This window comes from Coregonus lavaretus, assembly GCF_964263955.1.
Source record: "Coregonus lavaretus genome assembly, chromosome: 14".
Taxonomy (NCBI): Eukaryota; Metazoa; Chordata; class Actinopteri; order Salmoniformes; family Salmonidae; genus Coregonus; species Coregonus lavaretus.
In genome coordinates this window covers 19,948,130-19,972,130 of record NC_140001.1, presented here as the reverse complement: position 1 = coordinate 19,972,130, position 24,001 = coordinate 19,948,130, and the positions used below count along the sequence as shown (strand labels likewise).

Genomic DNA, 24,001 nt, shown 5'->3' with positions numbered 1-24,001 from the left:
ATCATCTGAGGTTTTTGTGTTGTGCCCGCCATCGGTTGAGACACAACATGCTCTTGAATACAGGGTGGGTGTCATTTCAACCATAGAAATATAATTCATAGAACAGATCTATCCCTTCAGACCACTGCAATTTACTGGTACACCCTTGAAATTGAATAGAAATGTAAACTTCTAATTACTATCACAAGATGACCGCCGGTCAACCCACCATTGAATATCAACTTAATGGCCAGGTTTCCTATGGAGGATTGACAGGACTAGGGTTAGGGTGGTATGGTGGGGTATGCAAAATGGGTCAACTTTGAGCACCTTTATCTCTTGAATGATTTGGCATTCAGGTCCAAAAAGTCACTTTCTGAGCCCTTCTACAATGGGAAAATATGTATGGAAGGTTTAGTTCAAATCAAAATGGGTGCTGTCAAATACTTATTGAATTTAAATGAATTTACCCTTGAAGTCCTTGCTATGAGCAGTGTTGAGAAGATGCATGGGGCTTGTTGACTGATCTCTGTGTTCATTAGTGCAGGCTGCTGAGGGGAGGACTGCTCATAATAATGGCCAGAATGGAGTAAATGGAATGGTTTCAAACACAAAATATGTTTGATACCATTCAATTCACTCCATTCCAGCCATTACACTCCATCCCAACCGTTATAATGAGCTGTCCTCCCCTCAGCAGCCTCCACTGGTGTTCATCCCTCTGCCCGGATAACAGCACTCCACAAAAGGAATGGTGAGATGGTGGATGTGGCGGCTCTGTGTGGGGTCAACACTGTCTGCTTTCAGGAGGCCTGGAGTGAGATTACTGATCTGTCTTACTGGGGTAGCCTATTGGAGTTTTCCATACCTTTTCTTTGTGCAATCTGTTACAGAGAATAAGGATACAAATTGTGCTTGTTCACTTTACTGTACAGTAACTGTTGACTTGTGGCCTTATAACAGGGTGATATTGGATCAGCCAGGGTGATAGCATCTGGGTATACGGCAGAAGGTCAATTTGTCGTTAATTGGTCATAGGGAAGTCAACAGCACACCAAACACAGTTTGTTGTCCTATTTGTTTGGGGTCCTAGACATCATTATGTGATGAAAGAGGAGTGCCTTACTCTGGCCCATTGCCCCCTTAGAGTGTCCTAGTACAGCAGAAATATACTAAACTCACCCCCAAGTGCTGCACCAGGGAGGTGACCCCCATCCCCACAACAGTGATAAGCATACACAGAGGTTTGCATCAAAATGCTTCACATGGTGTGAAGACATATCATGTGATAAATATTTGGAGCATAGTATGCATATTGTCTGTCCTCTGAGATATATACTTATATGCACAGTTATGTTTAAGTGCTCTCTAGTGTGTGCCTCAATTTTACTGCCCTGAGTTTTAAGAGACAATCCTGCTTTGTTCCCTATCACAGCTATGCCCTTTGCCTTCTGTACCGGGGAGAAAGAACAGTGGACAGAGTTTGCAGAGTCTGCAGAAGGGGTATACACCACCCACTTCTGCCAAGAGGTGAGAGGTCAGGGGTCATCCATGGTACAGGAATGTACCACATCCAATGCAATACTGCTTGTGACTCATACTCTGAGAACAGTCAGAGTAGTTGCCATTTAATAGTATGGGTAGTAGTAAGTATACACAATTTCACTGTGGTTTTACAAATTCCTGTAGCCCTTTCCTGCAGTCAAATGACCTAGTGGCCTCATGGCTGGAATGTTATTTTTCATAATTAATACACTTTTCTTTGTTATATTTCAGTCTTCTGTGACGTATATAAAGTGTAATATTGGGATGCAAACATTTTTAAAAATACATTTCAACTCTATATCTGATGGTACAGGTGTCTTCTTTTTTGTAAGCCCATAACCATGTGTGTGAGGTGTATACTTTTGTTTCAAAGTAGATTTGTTTGACTACCAAGAAACACTCTGTTTGACCCTGATTTAGCCCACTGCAGTAAAAGGTTAACAGATAAGAAACTGTTGTCAAATAATGCCATTGTATAGATTAGAGATTGGTATTGCTCCTTAGTGTATTATTTAGCATGTGAAATAATGTGCCATTATGTTTAATTACAAGGCATTATTCTACAACATTATGTAGGCCTAATTGTTGAGAAACAAAGAGTGATTGTACTCTGGGGTAGTTTGCATGCTGTCATCTAATTCATGCATAGTGAATAATAAATGTTTGTGGTGGGAGTTCATGCTCAACTTGGGGGCTAGAACATAAAAACAGCTCCAGTCTGAGATGAGCATTCCAGCACGTAGCTGTGCGCTGTCGTCCACATACGTCTCTATGTTTGCATGTGTGTGTGTGCACGTGTTTGTGCTGATAGAGATGGGCAATTCCAGCCTTTTGTCTTTGTATGATGACTCATGTCTAAAACTCTACTCTTGTTTTCTCTTCAGCTGGCAAAGAAATACAAAATGTTAGTGATATCGCCCATTTTGGAGCGAGAAAAGGTACACAATTTACTTTGGAACACAGCAGTAGTGGTCTCCAACACAGGCAGCGTCCTGGGTAAAACCAGGAAGAATCATATTCCCCAGGTGGGATACTTCAACATGGTCGGTTATCAATCTTTTTATAAGTGATCAATCAATGAAACAACTGTATGTATATAGCCCAATTTGTCACAAAGTGACAAAACATACAGTAAATGTCTCACAGCTGACACTATTGATCCTCCCTATGGTGATCTGTGGCTCTGTCCACAACCAATCTATCACCCAGGGAACTGTCTTCATTCTTACAATATGGTTTCCCAGTGAGCCTCAAGGAATTGAAAAGTGAAACCACACAGGCACTAGTTAAATCACAGGGTTCAGAGAGAGCTCGTGTATGTTTGGACAGCACACCTAACCTACTTTACCGTCATACAGTACATTCTGAGCTGTCTATGTCTGAAAGGTTATGTACAGTTGAAGTCTGAAGTTTACATACACTTAGGTTGGAGTCATTAAAACTCGTTTTTCAACCACTCCACTAATTTCTTGTTAACAAACTATCTACTTTGTGCATGACACAACAATTGTTTACAAACAGATTATTTCACTTATAATTCACTGTATCACAATTCCAGTGGGTCAGAAGTTTACATACACTAGGTTGACTGTGCCTTTAAACAGCTTGGAAAATTCCAGAAAATGATGTCATGGCTTTAGAAGCTTCTGATAGGCTCCTTTTTATTTTTATTTTTTTTTCACCTTTATTTAACCAGGTAAGCCAGTTGAGAACAAGTTCTGGCCAAGATAAAGCAAAGCAGTGCGATAAAAACAACAACACAGAGTTACATCATTTGAGTCAATTGGAGGTGTACCTGTGGATGTATTTCAAGGCCTACCTTCAAACTCAGTGCCTCTTTGCTTGACATCAATGGAAAATCAAAAGAAATCAGCCAAGACCTCCGAAAAAAATGTGTAGACCTCCACAAGTCTGCTTCATCCTTGGGAGCAATTTCCAAACGCCTGAAAGTACCACGTTCATCTGTACAAACAATAGTACGCAAGTATAAACACCATGGGACCACGCAGCCGTCATACCGCTCAGGAAAGAGACGCGTTCTGTCTCCTAGAGATGAACGTACTTTGGTGCGAAAAGTGCAAATCAATCCCAGAACAACCGCAAAGGACCTTGTGAAGATGCTGGAAGAAACAGGTACAAAAGTATCTATATCCACAGTAAAACGAGTCCTATATCGACATAACCTGAAAGGCCGCTCAGCAAGGAAGAAGCCACTGCTCTAAAACCGCCATAAAAAAGCCAGACTACGGTTTGCACCTGCACATGGGGACAAAGATCGTACTTTTTGGAGAAATGTCCTCTGGTCTGATGAAACAAAAATATAACTGTTTGGCCATAATGACCATCGTTATGTTTGGAGGAAAAAGGGGGTTACTTGCAAGCCAAAGAACACCATCCCAACCATGAAGCACGGGGGTGGCAACATCATGCTGTGGGGGTGCTTTGCTGCAGGATGGACTGGTGCACTTCACAAAATAGATGGCATCATGAGGAAGGAAAATTATGTGGATATATTGAAGCAACATCTCAAGACATCAGTCAGGAAGTTAAAGCTTGATCGCAAATGGGTCTTCCAAATGGACAATGCATACTTCCAAAGTTGTGGCAAAATGGCTTAAGGACAACAAAGTCAAGGTATTGGAGTGGCCATCACAAAGCCCTGACCTCAATCCTATAGAACATTTGTGGGCAGAACTGAAAAAGCGTGTGCGAGCAAGGAGGCCTACAAACCTGACTCAGTAACACCAGCTCTGTCAGGAGGAATGGGCCAAAATTCACCCAACTTATTGTGGGAAGCTTGTGGAAGGCTACCCAAAACGTATGACCCAGGTTAAACAATTTAAAGGCAATGCTACCAAATACTAATTGAGTGTATGTAAACTTCTGACCCACTGGGAATGTGATGAAAGAAATAAAAGCTTAAATAAATAATTCTCTACATTTTTAAATGGCAAATATACTGTACTGGATGCAGATATGTACAGACTTTTGGTTGGACTTTTTCCCCCCTCCCTAACTCAGTCCACATTTTACATGGAGTGCGACACTGGTCACAGAGTGTTTCAGACCCACTTTGGAAAGATTGCTGTGAACATCTGCTATGGGCGCCATCACCCTCTCAACTGGTTCATGTACAGTATGAATGGATTTAGATTTGATGTTTGATTTATTACGATCCCCATTAGCCGACGCTAATGGCGACAGCTAGTCTTACTGGGGTCCGACACATAACGAAAAATACATTACAGACAAAATACTTTACAATTTACATACATTTAAAAACATGAACATGTAGTGTTTGTGTGTGCATCTATCAGTTACACATACATGTCAGTACAAACACACAACAAGTAGGTCACATGGGAAAGAGGCGTTGTGCCGTGAGGTGTTGCTTTATTTGTTTTTTGAAACCAGGTTCACTTGCGCTATATAAGATGGAAGGGAGCTCCATGCACTCATGGCTCTGTATAATACTGTACGTTTCCTTGAATTTGTTCTGGACCTGGGGACTGTGAAAAGACCCCTGGTGGCATGTCTGGTGGGGTAAATGTGTGTGTCAGTGCTGTGTGTAAGTTGACGATGCAAACAATTTGGAATTTCCAACACGTTAATGTTTCTTATAAAGACAAGAAGTGACACAGTCACTCTTTCCTCAACTCTCAGCCAAGAGAGACTGGCATAATATTAGCCCTCTGATTACAATGAAGAGCAAGACGTGCCGCTCTGTTCTGGGCCAGCTGCAGCTTAACTAGGTCTTTCTTTGCAGCACTTGACCATAAGACTGGATAATAATCAAGATAAGATCAAACTAGAACCTGCAGGACTTGCTTTGTGGAGTGTGGTGTCAAAAAAGCAGAGCATCTCTTTATTACGGACAGACCTCTCCCCATCTTTACTACCATTGAATCTATATGTTTTGACCATGACAGTTTACAATCTAAGGTAACACCAAGTAATTTTGTCTCCTCAACTTGTTCAACAGCCACACCATTCATTACCAGATTCAGCTGATGTCTAGAACTTAGGGAATGATTTGTACAATGCTCTTAGTTTTAGAGAGGTTCAGGACCAGTTTATTACTGGCCACCGATTCCAAAACAGACTGCAACTATTTGTTAAGGGTTTCAGTGACTTCATTAGCTGTGGTTGTTGATGCGTATATGGTTGAATCATCAGCTTACATGGACACACATGCTTTGTTTAATGCCAGTAGGAGGTCATTGGTAAAAATAGAAAAGAGTAGAGGGCCTAGAGAGCTGCCCTGCGGTACACCACACTTTACATGTTTGACATTAGAGAAGCTTCCATTAAAGAAATCCCAGAGTTATATTAGATAGATAGCTCTGAATCCACAATATTATTGTGGCAAAGGCTGCACTGAAATCTAACAGTACAGCTCCCACAATCTTCTTCTTATTGATTTATTTCAACCAATCATCAGTAATTTGTGTCAGCGCAGTACATGTTGAGTGCCCTTCTCTATAAGCATGCTGAAAGTCTGTTGTTAATTTGTTTACAGAGAAATAGCATTGTATTTGGTCAAACACCATTTTTTCCAACAGTTTGCTAATAGCTGGCAGCAAGCTGATAGGTCTGCTGTTAGAACCAGTAAAGGCCGCTTTACCACTCTTGGGTAGCGGAATGACTTTGGCTTCCCTCCAGGCCTGAGGACAAAGACTTTCCTCTAGGCTCAGATATATAAGCAGAGATCTTCAACCCTTCTGCTACTGTTGGAAGACTCAGTGAGCCCATGTGGAGCTATAGCAAACCATTGCTTCACCTGTGGAATAAACCGTGTTGGGACAGTAAATACCACCAAAGACGGGTGTATGTTGTTCCACATGATCTCTTTTACAACCACTTATTATTGAGCCAAGTCCTAGGGGCATTGAAACATCTATTCTATGCTGCCCCCTACTGCCTCCATAGTCCAATTATCCATGATATACTGGTATCCTCTCTTTTGTATGTAGCCTCATACAGTATGCCACTGCCAGACTTCACAGCTGGTGAACACAACTACATTATGTATGAGCCATCATAATGCTGTTTTCTAACTAATCTCTCTTGTTTTATGTAGGATCACTTTAACAATGAGTTCCCCTCTGGGAATGGAAAAAAAGGTATGAATCTTTCACTGTTTTTTTTAGAAAAGTGTAGTATCATGCATATTACTTTGTCCTCTCCTGCCTGTGACAAAATATAGTCATTTGCATATCAGTTTTACAACTAAGTACTCAATTAACACTGCGTCTTTCTGTCAAGAATTTGACATGGATGTCTGCATGAATAGAGATACTTCTAAATAAGTAAAGCATACAAAAGGTATATCCAGAAATGGGTGCGGTCTATACCAGCGTCATTGATAGTGAGCCTCGATGGCATAGACCCATGTTTGATATACAGTTGAAATCGGAAGTTTACATGCACCTTAGCCAAATACATTTAAACTCAGTTTTTCACAATTCCTGACATTTAATCCTAGTAAAAATGCCCTGTCTTAGGTCAGTTAGGATCACCACTTTATTGAAAGAATGTGAAATGTCAGAATAATAGTAGAGAGAATGATTTATTTCAAATTTTATTTCTTTCATCACATTCCCAGTGGGTCAGAAGTTTTAAATGTTTCTAAGCCTCTTTCTTTTCATTCTTATTCATGGTGCATTTTGCATACAAATGAATAATGTCATTCTTGCCAGAGTTTTACTTGGTAATAAGAAGACCAAGAGATCCATGTTTCCTTTTGTTTTGTCTTATTCTGTTTTTAAGAAGTCATGATTGCCACTTCATTGCCGAAGGAATATCTTGAAATAAAAACGTGTCATGTTGATTTGATACTGATAATTGAAAGATTATGGTATAGTGTAGGGAAGTAGACCAAATGCACATTATTATGATAATCAACAATTATAAAAAGGTAAAAAAAGAAAGGTTTTATATCTGTATTTACAGTTGAAGTAGGAAGTATACACCTTAGCCAAATACATTTCAACTCAGTTTTTCACAATTCCTGACATTTAATCCTAGTACAAATTCCCTGTCTTAGGTCAGTTAGGATCACCACTTAATTTTAAGAATGTGAAATGTCAGAATAATAGTAGAGAGAACGATTTATTTCAGCTTTTATTTCTTTCATCACATTCCCAGTGGGTCAGAAGTTTACATACACTCAATTAGAATTAGGTAGCATTGCCTTTAAATTGTTTAACTTGGGTCAAACGTTTCGGGTAGCCTTCCACAAGCTTCCCACAATAAGTTTTGGCCCATTCCTCCTGACAGAGCTGGTGTAACTGAGTCAGGTTTGTAGGCCTCCTTGCTCGCACACGCTTTTTCAGTTCTGCCCACAAATGTTCTATAGGATTGAGGTCAGGGCTTTGTGATGGCCACTCCAATACCTTGACTTTGTTTTCCTTAAGCCATTTTGCCACAACTTTGGAAGGATGCTTGGGGTCATTGTCCATTTGGAAGACCCATTTGCGACCAAGCTTTAACTTCCTGACTGATGTCTTGAGATGTTGCTTCAATATATCCACATAATTTTCCTTCCTCATGATGCCATCTATTTTTTTGTTTTTTGGGGGGTATTTTACCCCCTTTTTCTCCCCAATTTCGTGGTATCCAATTGGTAGTAGTTACAGTCCCTGTCCCATCGCTGCAATCCCCGTACGGACACGGGAGCGGCGAAGGTTGAGAGTCGTGCGTCCTCCGAAACACAACCCAACCGAGCTGCACTGCTTCTTGACACAGTGCCCGCTTAACCCGGAAGCCAGCCGCACCAATGTGTCGGAGGAAACACCGTACACCTGGCGACCGAGTCAGCGTGCACTGTGCCCGGCCCGCCACAGGGGTCGCTATAGCGCGATTGGACAAGGACATCCCTGCCGGCCAAACCCTCCCCTACCCTGGACGACGCTGGGCCAATTGTGCGCCGCCCCATGGGTCTCCCGGTTGCGGCCGGCTACGACAGAGCCTGGACTCGAACCAGGATCTCTAGTGGCACAGCTAGCACTGCGATGCAGTGCCTTAGACCACTGCGCCACTCGGGAGGATGTCATCTATTTTGTGAAGTGCAGCAAAGCACCTCCACAGCATGACACTGCCACCCCCGTGCTTCACGGTTGGGATGGGGTTCTTCGGCTTGCAAGCAACCCCCTTTTTCCTCCAAACATAACAATGGTCATTATGGCCAAACAGTTCTATTTTTGTTTCATCAGACCAGAGGACATTTCTCCAAAAAGTATGTCCCCATATGCAGTTTTTATGGCAGTTTTGGAGCAGTGGCTTCTTCCTTCCTGAGCGGCCTTACATATTATGTCGATATAGGACTCGTTTTACTGTGGATATACAGTGGGGAAAAAAAGTATTTAGTCAGCCACCAATTGTGCAAGTTCTCCCACTTAAAAATATGAGAGAGGCCTGTAATTTTCATCATAGGTACACGTCAACTATGACAGACAAAATGAGATTTTTTTTCTCCAGAAAATCACATTGTAGGATTTTTTATGAATTTATTTGCAAATTATGGTGGAAAATAAGTATTTGGTCAATAACAAAAGTTTCTCAATACTTTGTTATATACCCTTTGTTGGCAATGACACAGGTCAAACGTTTTCTGTAAGTCTTCACAAGGTTTTCACACACTGTTGCTGGTATTTTGGCCCATTCCTCCATGCAGATCTCCTCTAGAGCAGTGATGTTTTGGGGCTGTCGCTGGGCAACACGGACTTTCAACTCCCTCCAAAGATTTTCTATGGGGTTGAGATCTGGAGACTGGCTAGGCCACTCCAGGACCTTGAAATGCTTCTTACGAAGCCACTCCTTCGTTGCCCGGGCGGTGTGTTTGGGATCATTGTCATGCTGAAATACCCAGCCACGTTTCATCTTCAATGCCCTTGCTGATGGAAGGAGGTTTTCACTCAAAATCTCACAATACATGGCCCCATTCATTCTTTCCTTTACACGGATCAGTCGTCCTGGTCCCTTTGCAGAAAAACAGCCCCAAAGCATGATGTTTCCACCCCCATGCTTCACAGTAGGTATGGTGTTCTTTGGATGCAACTCAGCATTCTTTGTCCTCCAAAAAGGCGAGTTGAGTTTTTACCAAAAAGTTCTATTTTGGTTTCATCCGACCATATGACATTCTCCCAATCCTCTTCTGGATCATCCAAATGCACTCTAGCAAACTTCAGACGGACCTGGACATGTACTGGCTTAAGCAGGGGGACACGTCTGGCACTGCAGGATTTGAGTCCCTGGCGGCGTAGTGTGTTACTGATGGTAGGCTTTGTTACTTTGGTCCCAGCTCTCTGCAGGTCATTCACTAGGTCCCCCCGTGTGGTTCTGGGATTTTTGCTCACCATTCTTGTGATCATTTTGACCCCACAGAGTGAGATCTTGCGTGGAGCCCCAGATCGAGGGAGATTATCAGTGGTCTTGTATGTCTTCCATTTCCTAATAATTGCTCCCACTGTTGATTTCTTCAAACCAAGCTGCTTACCTATTGCAGATTCAGTCTTCCCAGCCTGGTGCAGGTCTACAATTTTGTTTCTGGTGTCCTTTGACAGCTCTTTGGTCTTGGCCATAGTGGAGTTTGGAGTGTGACTGTTTGAGGTTGTGGACAGGTGTCTTTTATACTGATAACAAGTTCAAACAGGTGCCATTAATACAGGTAACGAGTGGAGGACAGAGGAGCCTCTTAAAGAAGAAGTTACAGGTCTGTGAGAGCCAGAAATCTTGCTTGATTGTAGGTGACCAAATACTTATTTTCCACCATAATTTGCAAATAAATTCATTAAAAATCCTACAATGTGATTTTCTGGATTTTTTTTCCTCAATTTGTCTGTCATAGTGGACGTGTACCTATGATGAAAATTACAGGCCTCTCTCATATTTTTAAGTGGGAGAACCTGCACAATTGGTGGCTGACTAAATACTTTTTGTCCCCCACTGTAGATACTTTTGTACCTGTTTCCTCCAGCATCTTCACAAGGTCCTTTGCTGTTGTTCTGGGATTGATTTGCACTTTTCGCGCCAAAGTACGTTCATCTCTAGGAGACAGAACGCGTCTCCTTCCTGAGCGGTATGACGGCTGCGTGGTCCCATGGTGTTTATACTTGCGTACTATTGTTTGTACAGATGAACGTGGTACTTTCAGGCGTTTGGAAATTGCTCCCAAGGATGAAGCAGACTTGTGGAGGTCTACATATTTTTTTCGGAGGTCTTGGCTGATTTCTTTTGATTTTCACATGATGTCAAGCAAAGAGGCACTGAGTTTGAAGGTAGGCCTTGAAATACATCCACAAGTACACCTCCAATTGACTCAAATTATGTCAATTAGCCTATCAGAAGCTTCTACAGCCATGACATCATTTTCTGGAATTTTCCAAGCTGTTTAAAGGCAGTCAACTTAGTGTATGTAAACTTCTGACCCACTGGAATTGTGATACAGTGAATTATAAGTGAAATAATCTGTCTGTAAACAATTGTTGGAAAAATTGCCTGTGTCATGCACAAAGTAGATGTCCTAACCGACTTGCCAAAACTATAGTTTGTTAACAAGAAATGTGTGGAGTGGTTGAAAAACGAGTTTTAATGACTCCAACCTAAGTGTGTGTAAACTTCCGACTTCAACTGTATGAGCAACACCCCAGTGCAATGTGTCTGTTTTCCATTTACACTCTGTATCCAGAACAGGCCTGGGGCCAGCTGCCATGTTAACAAGTGTCATGTTGCTGAACGTTAGCCTCACAGCACATTCATATCCATAGACCTCATTACCCATGCATAAAGTTGCAGGTTGTCTACCTGTGAAACAGACACAATAGGCCACCTGTCATTCAGATGGGATTCCTCTGACTAGTTTTGTTGAAGAGCTAATTGTCAAGTAGAGTCCTGTCTTTGTTCCTTATAGCTCACTAAGATTTTGGACACTTCTATGGGTCAAGCTATGTGGCCGCTCCTGATGGTAACCGCTCTCCAGGCCTGTCCCGAACCTGTGACGGTCTCCTGGTGACCGAAATGGATCTCAACCTGACCCAGCAAATCAGTGACAAATTTAGTTTTAAGGTGAACTACTGAAATATCACAAGAATCTTATTTCACAAGAATTGCACATACTGTACCAGGGGTAATCTTTTACATAATATCATCATGTTTTTGGCAGTAATAGCAGTTCATCACATCCTTCTTGGAAATGCATTTTTGCCTAACAGACATTACTGTCTGGTCTAACCTGTATCATGTTCAGTTACGCGATAACATAACCCTGGTCTATGACATTTGCATAAGTAGTTGGCACTGCTATAAAGCTGTAACTGTATCTGCAGATGACTGGGAGGTACAGTGGGGAAAAAAGGTATTTAGTCAGCCACCAATTGTGCAAGTTCTCCCACTTAAAAAGATGAGAGAGGCCTGTAATTTTCATCATAGGTACACGTCAACTATGACAGACAAAATGAGATTTTTTTTTCAAGAAAATCACATTGTAGGATTTTTAATGAATTTATTTGCAAATTATGGTGGAAAATAAGTATTTGGTCAATAACAAAAGTTTCTCAATACTTTGTTATATACCCTTTGTTGGCAATGACACAGGTCAAACGTTTTCTGTAAGTCTTCACAAGGTTTTCACACACTGTTGCTGGTATTTTGGCCCATTCCTCCATGCAGATCTCCTCTAGAGCAGTGATGTTTTGGGGCTGTCGCTGGGCAACACGGACTTTCAACTCCCTCCAAAGATTTTCTATGGGGTGGCTAGGCCACTCCAGGACCTTGAAATGCTTCTTACGAAGCCACTCCTTCGTTGCCCGGGCAGTGTGTTTGGGATCATTGTCATGCTGAAAGACCCAGCCACGTTTCATCTTCAATGCCCTTGCTGATGGAAGGAGGTTTTCACTCAAAATATCACGATACATGGCCCCATTCATTCTTTCCTTTACACGGATCAGTCGTCCTGGTCCCTTTGCAGAAAAACAGCCCCAAAGCATGATGTTTCCACCCCCATGCTTCACAGTAGGTATGGTGTTCTTTGGATGCAACTCAGCATTCTTTGTCCTCCAAACACGACGAGTTGAGTTTTTACCAAAAAGTTCTATTTTGGTTTCATCTGACCATATGACATTCTCCCAATCCTCTTCTGGATCATCCAAATGCACTCTAGCAAACTTCAGACGGGCCTGGACATGTACTGGCTTAAGCAGGGGGACACGTCTGGCACTGCAGGATTTGAGTCCCTGGCGGCGTAGTGTGTTACTGATGGTAGGCTTTGTTACTTTGGTCTCAGCTCTCTGCAGGTCATTCACTAGGTCCCCCCGTGTGGTTCTGGGATTTTTGCTCACCGTTCTTGTGATCATTTTGACCCCACAGGGTGAGATCTTGCGTGGAGCCCCAGATCGAGGGAGATTATCAGTGGCCTTGTATGTCTTCCATTTCCTAATAATTGCTCCCACAGTTGATTTCTTCAAACCAAGCTGCTTACCTATTGCAGATTCAGTCTCCCCAGCCTGGTGCAGGTCTACAATTTTGTTTCTGGTGTCCTTTGACAGCTCTTTGGTCTTGGCCATAGTGGAGTTTGGAGTGTGACTGTTTGAGGTTGTGGACAGGTGTCTTTTATACTGATAACAAGTTCAAACAGGTGCCATTAATACAGGTAACGAGTGGAGGACAGAGGAGCCTCTTAAAGAAGAAGTTACAGGTCTGCGAGAGCCAGAAATCTTGCTTGTTTGTAGGTGACCAAATACTTATTTTCCACCATAATTTGCAAATAAATTCATTAAAAATCCTACAATGTGATTTTCTGGAGAAAAAAAATCTCAATTTGTCTGTCATAGTTGACGTGTACCTATGATGAAAATTACAGGCCTCTCTCATCTTTTTAAGTGGGAGAACTTGCACAATTGGTGGCTGACTAAATACTTTTTTCCCCCACTGTATGGGGAGTATTCAGAGGAGCTCACAAGGGCCACCAAGCATGACTTCAAGCCGAACATTATCAAGTAGATTGATATGACCTGAAGGTACCCCTAAACGAAGAGACATGCTGCACTGTAGACAGTAGGCTATCTCAATGAGAGGACATGAGGTCAATGTTGAGGCATACATGATTAGTGCCATCAAGATTATGAATGGACCAATCAAGCCAGCCATAAGCTAAACCAAAGAATGTGTTCAAATTATTTTATTGAGTACAGTACATAGATGGAATTGTATATTTCATAAAAATAAAGCCATTTTAACACATTCCATTTGTTCATAACAAAAATACACAACCAGGAATAAATCAGTGTCTTCCCATTTAGATTGGGAAAATATGTTATCTTGGTAAAATGAAAATTAAATAATACATAATTATGGCTGGTACAAAAACCAAAGTGCAATAACATCATCCATGATACCAAAATATAAAAATAAATGTTGAGTGAGAATAAAGTAAAGGTGTCATTCTGTGTGTTGCCTCCACTTGATTGCTGTTTTCAACAGAAAACATCTTATGATCTAATAATTCCTTTAAAACTTTAAGGTAGTGTTGAGTCATATACTGAAGCAAAACCTGCAAGGCATCCCTCTACCTCATACTGAGTATTTCAAACGTTCCACTGTGTCCCCATTCTCCATTTTTCAAACTGAAAGAGCATGGAGATGGAGGCATGTAGTGCAACACGGAAAAACCTTCAGACAGTGGAGGCTGGTGGGAGGAGCTATAGGAGGATCGGCTCATTGTAATGGCTGGAATGGAATAAATGGAACGGAGCCGAACATGTGGTTTATATATGTTTGATACTGTTCCATTTATGCCATTCCAGCCATTACAATGAGCCCGTCCTCCTATAGCTCCTCCCACTAGCCTCCACCGCCTTCAGATGAACCTATAACTGATTCTCTGAAATAAGCTCCTTGATGTGAATGACACTGACATGGACTGTAATCATCAGTGCACACAACAAAAGCAAAGTCTGTACAAAGCAGCAGGCTGAGGTTGAACATGACGTCCTGATGACTAATACCTAGGCCTGCCAGGCAGATTTGGTTCCATAAACAGGCTATGGGTCGAGGTGTATTGCATTAAAGAAAATGAGTTTGTGACATGGGTTTGCTATTGTAATACAACACATCAGACTCTTTTGACATTAATTACCTGAGTCTTTCAAAAACAAATTCTCCCCTCTATTCCATGTTATTAGAAAATCCTAAATAATATGTGAAGTTTAACAAACAGTATCAAAATAACTATTAATAAAACAAGACAAGTCTGAGGGGAGGAAAGCAGCTATACATGGCCCATCAGACTTGCGTGACACCAGGTAAAACCAAAGAAAGCATCATGTTGCCGTAAGCCCTTGTATGTGCATTGTTTTGTCCTCTCCAAGGCTAGAATCAATTTCAGTGTTATGGTATTTTATCCACCCAGCATTAGGAATAGGATTTCAGGTATTGCACTGGTCACCATTTCACAATGTCAATTGGTGGACTCAACTAACCGAATTAAAACTAAACAAAAAGGGACACAGTAAAAATACATTTATTCTATTTAATCTATCTGCTTGTCCCCCAACCAACTTAAAAACCACACTTTATTTATGTCTTCAGCGATTATTCCTTTACACACTGACGACTAGCATGGGCTATGTGAAATGAGGCAGGTGTGGTGACGTTGGAGTGGTGTTGTGTGTTCTGTGAGCAGTCAGCCATGTTAGCACTGGAGAGGACAGCCCGGGACCATCTACAACACTGGGCTAAAGCTGGAACCAGCAGTTCCAGTTCAGGGACCTGTAGACCCACTGGTGTGTCATCATAGTGAGGATGGGGCGCCATAGCGATGTGGAGACAATCTGCATCTTCATTGTCCCTAAGCCATCAGCTCTCCTTGAAGATAAACAGAATATCCTCATCTGTCCCGTAGCTCATTCGAGCTTCTTCAAAGTTACTAATGCTGGTGCAACACACGCCTGTAAGCAAAACACACAAAGGCTTCTGTCAATGTGATATTTTCACTCTTACGCAATCTCTCTGTGCTTACTGCCAAGAACATGGTCAACTTTTCACCCTCTGGTTACATGTTCATGGGTGTTATGTTATTGTGCAATTTATTAAGAAGCGTTTAGATATAGAACTTGAATGTCCAAAAATACAATGTGATTTATTCCATACTTATACTTAATGAATATATGGGTCTAGTAAGTCAGTGGCCCTGTCTACTGTTGCAGATGTGTAGAGGGAGGGCTCACGGTCTGAGTAGGCAGGGTTGTTGTAGAAGATGCAGCCAGTGCTCCGGTTGAAGCCGCACACAACCACAAAGTGACCCTGGTATTCTGGCTTCCTGCAGAAGCACTTCTGGCCCACAGGCAGGAAACAGCAGTACTTGACAGGCGAAGAGCAGAGTTCACACACCAGAACCACAGCGTTGACCAGCACTATGGCCACATGGCCCTGGTCAATATGTTCCTGGATTTCCTGAATTGTCACAGAGCTACAGGTGACATTAAAAAAGGCAGAAAGTTAGCGTCTCTTAGTTATTTTCTGTCTAGGTCCGTAAAACAACCATTACTAACCAGACAAGCTGATAGATTTTGAACAATTTGTCTTTATTCTTTATCCGTGCAAGTTTTTCACAAAGTTAACTAACCATTTATTCACCACCACACCCTTGCTTTCAGCCTTTAGGAAGAGTTCATTGACTCTGTCTTCCTCAGTGTCAAAATGCTTTTTGTAGAAGGACTGGAAACAGATGAAAGAAACACAAACATTAAGTCTCTCAGGTACGTATTAGTTAAGGACATTTGTTATGGTGGGCTACATGATAATTAAATGTACTTATACCATTGTATTATAACTATTGTACTTGTGATGACCTACAAAGTGTTGACTCATTACCTGATTCCTGAAGCCCTTGTCAACACCCAGTGTCTGAGTGCAGAAGCGGTGCCGGATCCTCAGCTGGCACATGAGGTAGGCCAAGTCAATTGTCCAGACACTCTGCGTCAGCTTCAACTCCCAGCAAGCACCCTGAAACTCCTCATCACTCACAGGGTGGAGGTACCTGCCAAATTATTGTATATGATGAGGTCTTCAGCTGCACAATGTACTGTAGTTAAAATGCACACCCATGTCTGTATGCAGTATATGATGAAATGTCCCCTTACTTCAAAACCATTCTGGAGCAGGCTAATCCACAGTCCCAGTGGTACAGCTGCCGAATGACGGGTACATTCAGCAGGACAGCATCATCTGTCAAAAACAAGATGTGATGAGGCTGATGGAAACGAGTACACAATCTTAGCTACTGGTCTCACCAGGCCTAAAATGTCAGTTTCTTGCTGTGGCAAGCTTCTCCAAATGAATTCAAATAATGTCTACAAAAGTAGCTAACTAATGTTTTTCTCATGGATTGTACATTCCTTTTGCACGACTGATAAACACAGCAAGTGTTATTTACATGTGACAATGTCATGCGATGGATGGGATGCTTTTGCTTCTGTTTACATTGCATTGCCATTGGTGGCTAGCTACAGCTAAATTAGGTGGGGTCAACTACCAAACGTTACATTTCAAACATACTCTCTAGATAATTAGAGCATACACGTACCTGACATTCTGTTGGATTGTTCTTTGCTGCTAGATGCAAATCACAAACTAGTCAGACTTGTTTACGGTTGGTAGCTAATTAATGCTCCGGAGTTGGATTGCCTCATGAGGGTGTTGGCAAGCACTGCCTGGCGCTAGCAACCAAATTAGCGTACCCTACTAGCACATATCATTATTTACATCTGGTTGGTCGACTTCATGGTCGATTCACCTACTAACTGTTAGATCATTCAAAGTGGATTAATGTGAATTGTATAAAGTTTTCTTGTACTGATAGCTAAACTAGTTCTGTTCAGCTAGCTAGATAGCTAGCTGGGTTTCTTCAAATAATTGATACGAACGAGGATTGCGAGTCAAACTCACTTCCGGTGGCTAGTGGTGCGCGCACACCCAAGTGTTTTTTATAGCGCGCGCACACACACACGCACACTCAATCGTGTCTCCAGAAACTACACTGAAACCAGAATGACCCTGGTCGCAAACAAGAACAACACAAACTTATTAAATCGGTATGAGCGTTGTCTGCAAAATAATAAAGCTGTGGTAGTGAACTAAACTGCACCGTCGACAGGACGTCAGTAGGTGGCAGCACACACAGTTCTCGCTCTAGTTTTCACCCTGCATTGCCACAGCTAGAACAATGAGCTATTAGTTCTAAAACATCTTTGGCATGGCGATGAGCGAATCAAACAGGAAATAAACGGGTATGGAGAGGCTAGCTTTTAAAGAAGCGGGGCATCTTTGCCATTCACCAATCGCTAGACTAGACCTAAATTAAAATATATAAAAAAAATATTAGCTAGCTAGGTAAAGTGCTAGCTGAATAATTTCCACAAATATTCACGAACTGGTTTGCAAGGATTTAAACTGTAAGATATTACGGTTATCACTAGCTAGCTATTAGCATTGTAGCAGTGCACACGGAAATGAGCTAGCTATGTACCATTCGCAAGATAGTTATCGTTAGCCAACGTTAGCTAGCAAGCATAGCTAACTAACGTCCAGCTAGCCAATTCCATTCACCCTGTTTTAGCTACTAACGTTTAGCTACTGATTTTAGTGGCAAAGAACATCAACCAGAAGCTAACGTTAGCTAACTGTTTTCTCTTTGACTAAAACCATTACTGTATATGTGGTGGTGCTCAGAAAGATGTCCATTGGAGTGCCAATCAAAGTCCTTCATGAAGCTGAGGGCCACATCGTTACCTGCGAGACCAACACCGGGGAGGTGTACCGGGGGAAACTCATTGAAGCTGAGGACAACATGAACTGCCAGGTAATAACATGCATCTCAAACTTTTTAAAGTGGATTTCATGCCTACCATGATTTGCAATTTGATAGAAAGTATCATTCTGAGCATGTTGCATCAAGTTCTCTAAGTTCTAAATACCTTACTAGTCTATATTTTAACATTATGATATACAAATCAGCATCTCTTTTCCCTGAATCCCCCATAAAGTAGTCCTCCACAACCTACCCCCAACCCCTTCCTTCCTCATCTAAATGTGATTGAACATTCTGCCCCCTCCAGATGGCCAACATCACAGTGACTCACAGAGATGGCCGTGTAGCCCAGCTGGAGCAGGTGTACATCCGAGGCAGCAAGATCCGATTCCTTATTCTCCCAGACATGCTGAAGAACGCACCCATGCTAAAGAGTATGAAGAACAAGAACCAGGGAGCTGGAGCTGGGAGAGGGAAAGCTGCCATTCTCAAAGCACAAGGTACAGATTTTATTATATCATGGCCCTAATCAGACCCACTTGGTATCCAACTGGCCTGCGTGCCAGTCTGTTTGTGCCATCATGCCAACTCTTTGTCAGTCATTGTGATGCCAAACATGTTTGGCTTGACTATGACAGCATTGGAGTTGGTGTTAGCAGGAGCACAAAGAGATCTAGGCCCAAGCTAGTATCCTATTGGATTTGGCACATAAATTATGCAAGCAGATTATTGTAAAAACAAGCTACAAATGGACAGTACCAAAACAAATGATCTAATGATTCTGTCTCTAATGGCACCGAAGGAGATGGCTGCCATTTTACGGGCTCGTAACCAATTGTGCTATTGTGTGTGTTTTTTCGCGTTATTTGCAACTTATTTTGTACATAATGTTTCTGCCACGTCTCTTATGACCGAAAAGAGCTTCTGGATATCAGGACAGCGATTACTCACCTCATACTGGGCGAAGATTTTTTATTTGACGAGTCGGATGCTAAGGATTTTCTTCAGACACCCGACAAGGCCCAAATCCCTGTCATTCGCATGAGAAAGAGACTGAGATATCGGGGACGTAGGTCGGGGTGCCTCGTAAGGATCCGACGGCGAGGCATAATCTGCCTCTACCATCAGTCCTATTAGCCATCATTGGATAACAAAATAGACAAACTAAGATCACGGATGCTGCGAAGAGACAGAATCATTAGATCATTTGTTTTGGTACTGTCCATTTGTAGCTTGTTTTTGGACACAGGTCCAGGAATGGCTAAAGGATTGCAATATTTACCTGGAGCTAACCTTGCAGATAGCATTACTGGGTGATCTGAAAAGTCGTAGTCAATCGATCAATAATATAATAATAGTTTTAGCAAAAATGTTTATTTTTAATTCACAATCTGTAGAAACAATGAGAATAGAAAGGTTCAGAATTTTTGTAAAACATCACAGTACAGTTGAAATATATATGGCAAATAGAAATCCTATATGGATGGTGTTAAGAGATAGATGGGAGTTGTTGAATGGATCTGAAGGATGGGACTAATAACAACTAACAACAAAATAATAACAACTAATAACGTAAGCATACTGTGTCCACATAGGTTGTATGTTGGGAGCTTTTGGGAAACAGCACAGTTAGAAATATATGGCATATAGAAGCAAACCGGATGGACATCATGAAAATGATCGGAGAGGTTGAGACTAGAAGAAGTTCAGGAGAAAAAAACAAACAAAATATAATTATTGTAAAATTGACTGTGTACATAAAATGTAGATAGTAAGTATAAGCTGGAAGTAGAGGCCTAAGCATTGTTGTTCACTAGTTTACCCCAAGTAGGGAAAGGGTGGCGGGGTTGGAAAGTAATAAAGGGGAATATATATATATATATATATATATATATATATATATATATATATATATAAAATCATGGGGGATTGGAAGTGATGCAGACAATTACATTGATGGAAGTTACAATCTATCTGCAATATTAAGCTGATCTACCCCCCCCCCCCCCCCCAAAAAAAAAAAAAAATCACGGATATCCTACCAACGGGACATTAAAAACGGTAATATCTTATGTTTCACCGAGTCGTGGCTGAACAACGACATGGATAACATACAGCTGGCGGGAAATATGCTGCATCGGCAAGAAAGAACAGCTGCCTCCGGTAAGACAAGGGGTGGCGGTCTGTGTATATTTGTAAACAACAGCTGGTGCACAAAATCGAATATTAAGGAAGTCGCGGTTTTGCCCGCCTGAGGTAGAGTATCTCATGATAAGCTGTAGACCACACAATTTACCAAGAGAGTTTTCATCTATATTTTTCGTAGCTGTCTATTTACCACCACAAACCGATGCTGGCACTAAGACTGCACTCAATGAGCTGTATAAGGCCATAAGCAAACAGGAAAACGCTCATCCAGAGGCGGCGCTCCTAGTGGCCAGGGACTTTAATGCAGGGAAACTTAAATCAGTTTTACCTAATTTCTACCAGCATGTTAAATGTGCAACCAGAGGAAAAAAAACTCTAGACCACCTTTACTCCACACACAGAGACGCGTACAACGCTCTCCCTCGCCCTCCATTTGGCAAATCTGACCATAACTCTCTATCCTCCTGCTTACAAGCAAAAACTAAAGCAGGAAGCACCAGTGACTCGGTCAATAAAGAAGTGGTCAGAAGACGCAGATGCTAAGCTACAGGACTGTTTTACTAGCGCAGACTGGAATATGTTCCGGGATTTTTCCGATGGCATTGAGGAGTACACCACATCAGTCACTGGCTTCATCAATAAGTGCATCGATGACGTCGTCCCCACAGTGACCGTACGTACGTACCCCAACCAGAAGCCATGGATTACAGGCAACATCTGCACTGAGCTAAAGGGTAGAGCTGCCGCTTTCAAGGAGCGGGACTCTAACCCGGACGCTTATAAGAAATCCCGCTATGCCCTCCGACGAACCATCAAACAGGCAAAGGGTCAATACAGGACTAAGATTGAATTGTACTACACCGCTCCGACGCTCGTCGGACTATTACAGACTACAAAGGGAAGCACAGCTGTGGGCTGCCCAGTGACACGAGCCTACCAGACAAGCTAAATTACTTCTATGCTCGATTTGAGGCAAGCAACACTGATACATGCATGAGAGCATCAGCTGTTCCGGACGATTGTGTGATCACGCTCTCCGTAGCTGATGTGAGTAAGACCTTTAAATATGTCAACATTCACAAGGCCGCAGGGCCAGACGGTTGTCAGTTGTCAGAGCACCTTACCGATCACTGCACCTGTACACAGCCCATCTGAAATTAGCCCGCCCAACTACCTCATCCCTATATTGTTATTTATTTTGCTCATTTGTACCCCAGTATCTCTATTTGCACATCATCTCTTGCACATCATTCCAGTGTTAATACTAAATTGTAATTATTTTGCACTATAGCCTATTTTATTGCCTTACCTCCATAACTTGCTAAATTTGCACACTGTATATTATATGTATTTCTGTTGTATTTTTGACTTAGTTTTGTTTTACCCCATATGTAACTCTGTGTTGTTGTTTTTATCGCACTGCTTTGCTTTATCTTGGCCAGGTCGCAGTTGTAAATGAGAACTTGTTCTCAACTGGTTTACCTGGTTAAATAAAGGTGAAATAAAAAAATAAAAATAAAAAAACCAGGACGTGTACTCCGAGCATGCGCTAACCAACTAGCAAGTATCTTCACTTTTCAACCTGTCCCTGACTGAGTCTGTAATACCAACATGTTTCAAGCAGACCACCATAGTCCTGTGCCCAAGAACACTAAGGTAACCTGCCTAAATGACTACCGACCAGTAGCACTCACGTCTGTAACCATGAAGTGCTTTGAAAGGCTGGTCGTAGATCACATCAACACCATTATCCCAGAAATAGACCCACTCCAATTTGCATACCGCCCCAACAGATCCACAGATGATGCAATCTCTATTGCACTCCACACTGCCCTTTCCCACCTGGACAAAAGGAACACCTACATGAGAATGCTGTTCATTGACTACAGCTCAGCGTTCAATACCACAGTGCCCTCAAAGCTCATTACTAAGCTAAGGACCCTGGGACTAAACACCTCCCTCTGCAACTGGATCCTGGACTTCCTGACGGACCGCCCCCAGGTGGTAAGGGTAGGTAACAACACATCCGCCACGCTGATCCTCAACACGGGGGCCCCTCAGGGGTGCGTGCTCAGTCCCCTCCTGTACTCCCTGTTCACCCATGACTGCATGGCCAGGCACGACTCCAACACCATCAAGTTTGCCGACGACACAGCAGTGGTAGGCCTGATCACTGTCAATGATGAGACAGCCTATAGGGAGGAGGTCAGAGACCTGTCCATGTGATGCCAGGATAACAACCTCCCTCAACGTGATCAAGACAAAGGAGGTGATTGTGGACGACAGGAAAAAGAAGAGGACCGAGCACGCCCCCATTCTCATCGACGGGGCTGTAGTGGAGCTGGTTGAGAGCTTCAAGTTCCTTGGTGTCCACATCACCAACAAACTATGATGGTCCAAACACACCAAGACAGTCATGAAGAGGTCACAACAAAGCCTATTCCCCCTCAGGAGACTGAAAAGATTTGGCATGGGTCCTCAGATCATCAAAGATTTCTACAGCTGCACCATCGAGAGCATCCTGACTGGTTGCATCACTTCCTGGTATGGCAACTGCTCGGCCTCTGACAAGGCACTACAGAGGGTAGTGCGTACAGCCCAGTACATCACTGGGGCCAAGTTTCCTGACATCTAGGAACTCTACACCAGGCGGTGTCAGAGGAAGGCCCTAAAAATTGTCAAAGACTTCAGCCACCCTAGTCATAGACTGTTCTCTCTGCTACCGCACGGCAAGCGGTACCGGAGTGCCAAGTCTAGGTCCAAAAGGTTTCTTAACAGCTTCTACCCCCAAGCCATAACAGCTAATCAAATTGCTACCCAGACTATTTGCATTGTTCCCCACCCCCTCTTTTACTCTGCTGCTACTCTCTGTTTATTATCTATGCATAGTCACTTTAACTCTACCTACATGTACATATTACCTCGACTAACCTGTGCCCCCGCACATTGACTCTGTACCGGTACCCCCTGTATATAGCCTCGCTACTGTTATTTTACTGCTGCTCTTTAATTATTTAGTATTTTGATTTTTTACTTATCTATTTTTTTACTTAACACTTATTTTTCTTAAAACTGCATTGTTGGTTAAGGGCTTGTAAGTAAGCATTTCACTGTAAGTTCTACACCTGTTGTATTCTGCGCATGTGACAAATACAATTTGATTTGATGTATGTTGATTGATTAACAATTTGCTTTGTCTCTTCTCCCAGTGGCTGCTAGGGGGCGAGGACGTGGAGGGATGGGAAGAGGAAATATTTTCCAGAAAAGGCGATAATTTGAAAAACTATTTTCTACTTTCTATAATACCGCTTGTTTGTTATTCTTTTTTGATAAATGATGCGAAATGCTATTTCCATTAAAATGATTTTCTTACTATTTATCTGTTCCTTGTTATCAGATAGCAAATAACTTTAGAGTAGCCGTAATAGATTCCTACCCTACGCTTGCTTACAGCTGCACTGGGGTCGAATAGGCCTCCTGTTTAGATTAAAACACAGCGGAGCCGGTGCTAGATATGTCTCGGAA

The 24,001-nt window shown here is 42.3% G+C and overlaps 2 protein-coding genes and 1 pseudogene across 8 annotated transcripts in view; 2 read left to right on the top strand and 1 right to left on the bottom strand.

The window, feature by feature from the left end:
• The window catches only part of LOC311141204 (beta-ureidopropionase-like), a 29,942-nt pseudogene extending 16,421 nt beyond the window's left edge, over window positions 1–13,521 (top strand). The window contains exons 3-10 of the transcript in view: window positions 716–796; window positions 1,415–1,509; window positions 2,409–2,567; window positions 4,546–4,680; window positions 6,233–6,329; window positions 6,605–6,647; window positions 11,435–11,589; window positions 13,441–13,521. The product of the transcript in view is annotated as a beta-ureidopropionase-like (transcript). The remainder of the gene's footprint in view (window positions 1–715; window positions 797–1,414; window positions 1,510–2,408; window positions 2,568–4,545; window positions 4,681–6,232; window positions 6,330–6,604; window positions 6,648–11,434; window positions 11,590–13,440) is intronic.
• Window positions 13,522–13,684: 163 nt separating this feature from the next.
• Window positions 13,685–18,286, bottom strand: gucd1 (guanylyl cyclase domain containing 1; the record flags this gene model as incomplete). Of its 2 annotated transcripts, none has more annotated exons than XM_084177026.1 (6): window positions 13,685–15,467; window positions 15,747–15,988; window positions 16,145–16,236; window positions 16,393–16,558; window positions 16,662–16,746; window positions 18,229–18,286. In XM_084177026.1, 6 exons carry the CDS (start codon window positions 18,284–18,286, stop codon window positions 15,376–15,378), a joined length of 735 nt encoding a protein of 244 aa, XP_084033152.1. In that variant the 3' UTR covers window positions 13,685–15,375. The 2 variants fall into 2 exon arrangements, with proteins under 2 accessions (XP_084033152.1, XP_084033151.1); XM_084177025.1 differs by lacking the exon at window positions 18,229–18,286 and adding an exon at window positions 17,105–17,473.
• Window positions 16,416–23,853, top strand: snrpd3 (small nuclear ribonucleoprotein D3 polypeptide). Of its 5 annotated transcripts, none has more exons than XM_084177028.1 (4): window positions 16,416–16,467; window positions 18,250–18,379; window positions 18,636–18,828; window positions 23,686–23,853. In XM_084177028.1, exons 1-4 carry the CDS (start codon window positions 16,463–16,465, stop codon window positions 23,748–23,750), a joined length of 393 nt encoding a protein of 130 aa, XP_084033154.1. In that variant the 5' UTR covers window positions 16,416–16,462; the 3' UTR covers window positions 23,751–23,853. The 5 variants fall into 5 exon arrangements, with proteins under 5 accessions (XP_084033154.1, XP_084033158.1, XP_084033156.1 ...); XM_084177032.1 differs by lacking the exon at window positions 16,416–16,467 and adding an exon at window positions 17,754–17,807 and having other exon boundaries at window positions 18,254–18,379; XM_084177030.1 differs by lacking the exon at window positions 16,416–16,467 and adding an exon at window positions 17,754–17,807.
• Window positions 23,854–24,001: the final 148 nt, after the last annotated feature.